Source organism: Teleopsis dalmanni, chromosome 1 (genome assembly GCF_002237135.1).
Source record: "Teleopsis dalmanni isolate 2A chromosome 1, ASM223713v2, whole genome shotgun sequence".
In the NCBI taxonomy this organism is placed as follows: Eukaryota; Metazoa; Arthropoda; class Insecta; order Diptera; family Diopsidae; genus Teleopsis; species Teleopsis dalmanni.
The window spans coordinates 6,425,584-6,429,711 of record NC_051846.1 but is presented as its reverse complement, the minus strand read 5'-3'; the positions used below and the strand labels follow the sequence as shown (position 1 = coordinate 6,429,711).

General features: G+C 32.8%; 1 protein-coding gene across 1 annotated transcript; it reads left to right on the top strand.

Moving 5' to 3' along the window:
* Positions 1–1,133: 1,133 nt before the first annotated feature.
* Positions 1,134–2,738, top strand: LOC119669020 (protein tipE-like). The gene has a single exon (XM_038078747.1). It carries the CDS (start codon positions 1,425–1,427, stop codon positions 2,736–2,738), a length of 1,314 nt encoding a protein of 437 aa, XP_037934675.1. The 5' UTR covers positions 1,134–1,424.
* Positions 2,739–4,128: the final 1,390 nt, after the last annotated feature.

Genomic DNA, 4,128 nt, shown 5'->3' with positions numbered 1-4,128 from the left:
GTACGGGTTTCATATAAATAAAGTGGTAGTAAGCGTTTGCTACCGTAACAAATAACTCCGTGGGGAAAGGCTATTTAATTAGTATACACACACACATACTTATATATATACGCACGTATTAATACGTATACAGAAAGCGTTCAGGCACAAATAGATTTTAACTGAATTATTAAAAAGTAGCTTTCAAATAAAGCGTTTAGCAAAGGACAAGCAGAGAAATTGTACTGAGTTCACTGCCAATGCAATAACCGTCAGCATAGAAGGTTCCAAGCAACTTAGCATAATGACCAACATTAATAATTGAGCCAATAATAATTGAAAAATAAAAATATAACTGTAGGACGAAATTGTTTAATTTGTTGCAACTAAATAAATTTTAAATAATATATACAAAAATATATAAATACATTTAAAGAACATATATAAAAAAAATATTTTCAAAATAATAAAAAAGCATATAAAAAAAATGCCTGCTGTTGTTGTTGTATGTTAAATAAAACTTAGTAACTATCGAACAAACTTAAGTCAGCAAATAAAATAAACTAATGCAAAGAGTAAAGAGCAGCAACAACAACACAAATATAATAGTTATGAAAATAATATAAGTAAGAAAAAGCAGAAAAATAAATATTTTTATGTCATTCAGTCACGAGCAATACGAAAATCATTAATAAAAGACGATATAACAACAACAACAACAATAATAACAACAACTACCGCTAAATAGCAATAAAACCAACAACAACATTATACATTACAAACATATAACAATTACAAATAAACAATAACAAAAATACAATTAAAGCTTATTTTCTTTGAGAGTCAACACCACGGAGAAGACGATGCGATAACGAACTCCCCTGTGATATAAATTGCACTGTAAAAAATAAAGTAATAATATTTAATATTCTACTTAAAAATTTACATATAATTAATTATAAATAATAAAAAATTTACTTTTTGAAAAAGAATAATATTCTAAGCTATTTAGATATATACAATATAAATAAAATATCATTTAAGTCTCGTATTTATATTAAACTTAAGCATTAAAGTTATACTCGAAACTCTAAAATATAAATCAAATTTCGTTTCTCCGTATCATCGGTTCACTTCAAACTCGAATTCACGTATTCACTAGAAACATAAATAAAAAATTAAATTAATTACAAAAAATATTTAATAGAAAAATAATAAAATAACAAACACAACGACGAAAACTAGCACATTGCATATACATTAATCAAATCCTGTAAAATCGTAACAGTATCCTGCACACATGCCAATCTAAATTACCTCAACTATCGATATCAGCTTAGTCAACATCAACATTAACAGCGAGCGGAACAACTACAACAACAAGAACAACAAATACAAAGAATACAACAAAATACCGCAACCACGTCCACGTCCACTACCACAAAATGGGTGATGAACACGAAGCTCGTACATTCAAGGAGAAGTTGCTCTTCTATACCACAGCGTTTTTCATTTTACTTGGCACATTTAGTATGTTCGCGTTTCTATTTTTGGTGCCATTTGTGATTGAGCCTGCATTCACAACAATATTCATGCAGTTTGAAGAGGTGCCAGCATTATGTGAGACCTATGAAACAGAAACATATTATGGGGCAAAAAATTGTTCGTGGGCATCGTGTCGCGAGGGTTGTACCAAAGATATATACACATGCACACAAATACGCGTTAATTATCGTTTAAATATGTATAATTACACGGATGAATTTAATGTCACCGAGTATCACATAAACCTCAAAGAGTCAGAACGTGAAATACCGCCAGTTAAGCGCACTGATCGCTATGAGCGTGCCATACGTGATTATGATTACGACGCCGTCGATAGTCAAAGCACTAATCCCGCCACAGCGTTCGACACACTAGATATGCAGAGTGGCAGTAGTAGTAATGTGCATATGGAGCAACTCCATTTCGATGGCACAAATACATACTTAATTGAAGAAGAACAAGATGAGGATTTAAGTGGTGTTGGTACATTAATAAATAGTGAACGTCGTCCATTTGATGAAATTATGGAATTGAATGAGGGACTGATGGGGAGTAATTCAACTTATTTTTATGTGGGTGCACGCTTATTTCCTAATGTTAAAGGTTGCGGCTATCCACCAATGCTCAATTGTACTATTTGGCTTAAGCGTTATACAAAAATTGGCATTAAATTTCCTTGTTACTATTCGAAAGTCGATCCAAGTTTAGTAATAAGCGACTTAGATTATTGGCAAAATACGCTCAATTTGGTTTATTCAATGGCCATACCTATACCATCATTTATAATATCGGTGATTTATTTGACATATGCGTACTTTAAAATATACAATGAGGATGAAGAAACAGCGCCACTCGACAAAAATGCCGAGGATATGGACATCGATGAAGAAGGAGTTGATGATAGTGATAATGCTGCCTTAGCGGAAAATGCAGCAGGCAGTCAAGTTATAAATATGGACTTAACAACTGGTGATAGTTGCGGGGATGTGATATTACCAAATGGTGGACCTGGCATGACAACATCGGTGTCGCAAGTTGGTTCAATAGCTACACCAGGTCAATATTTAGCTCAATCGCCGGTGGGGTCACAGATGACACCAAATTCCGAAATCAATTCATTTGGTCATCAGCTTAAAGTACAAATGGCAGATGAATTATCTCGTGACTCATTAGACAATGGCGTGTTGTCAACTTCTAACTCAGTGCAAGGGTAAGTGCTATTGTTGTTGACGCTATAATGTTGATAGTTTGAGCTACTTGTCCCCTCTTTCGCTCTCGTATGTCATCTATTTATTTTATTTAACAATATGTAAATTTTTTCGTACTTGAAGTGTTTTCATATCGAGTGTCATTGAGCATTGAACATACGAGCTCTTGTGCAAATACATTATCCTTTTCTAAAAGCATTGCTGATACCATCATCTCTTGAATTTGACACTGTACACGTATATATTGTAATATGAAATCTTGTAATTTGTATATTAGCAGAGATTTTTTTTATAAAACAAAACTATTTACTTTAATTTCCTTCAATTTTCACTTTATTGTCTTCTTTTTGTGCATTTCTCCTCTATTGTTCTACGGCAGTTAAGCGCCATTGTAAAAAATTGCAGGAAATAAACAAGCTTGTAATTGGACAAACGTAGTGCAAAGCACCAACACATACACTGTCACATATATACATGCTTCTTCCATGTTAAATGTCTTTATTGATTTCTGCACCCTTACCGCGCTGCTTCTACCCTTTGCGAAATTGCTCATTAAAAAAGTTGCTGACATGTTGTTTTAGTTAAGCGTAGTCGCTTGGAACAAGCTACGAATTCTGGGTGTTGGTCAGGCTGTGCAATTTTGATATACGATTTTGTTTTTGTTTGCGTAAATAATAAAACCTCAATTTATTTTAAACCTTTCAGTATTGATGAAATCATAAAATTAGTTAAATATCTTTTTTATTTACATTCCCAATATGACAAATATTTATTTTGTAACTGTACGCTTGGAAGAAGAAACCCTTAAACGTTCAAACTGCTTTGGGCGTATCATTTATGGGTAAATGGGTCAACGCATTGCCGTAGTCTTGAGCTTTATTTATTACTAGTAAACATCGTATTTCTGTATTATATCTTCAAGCTAATTACATGAAATGTTATTTATAACTCTATTTAAAGTTATGAATTGTCATTACACCCATATTTTGTTTTAAACCAATAATTGCAGCACTGGAATAGCACTGACATATATCATAAAAGACAAACATTACTTATTAATTTATAATGACACACTTCGACTTACGCAATCTATTATGTGGTCCCTCAAGAGAGTTTGTGCTATTACCGTGTGAAACGAAAAACTATCAGAAAACGAGTCTATCAGAAAACGAGTCTAGTAATTCCATAGGACTTTCAGTAAAGTAAATGAAACAACCATTTTGTGGTCTTTCATGGAGCTTTTTCGAACTTAAAATTAACGAGTGACTGGAAGGAGCATGTCAGAATGATTGGGGTAATACAATTGCATGCAGACAAGTTAAAGAATCCATACCGTATCGATCAAAAGCCAAAAAAAGGGACCTACTTATGCTTAACAAAAAATGGCATCCGACTT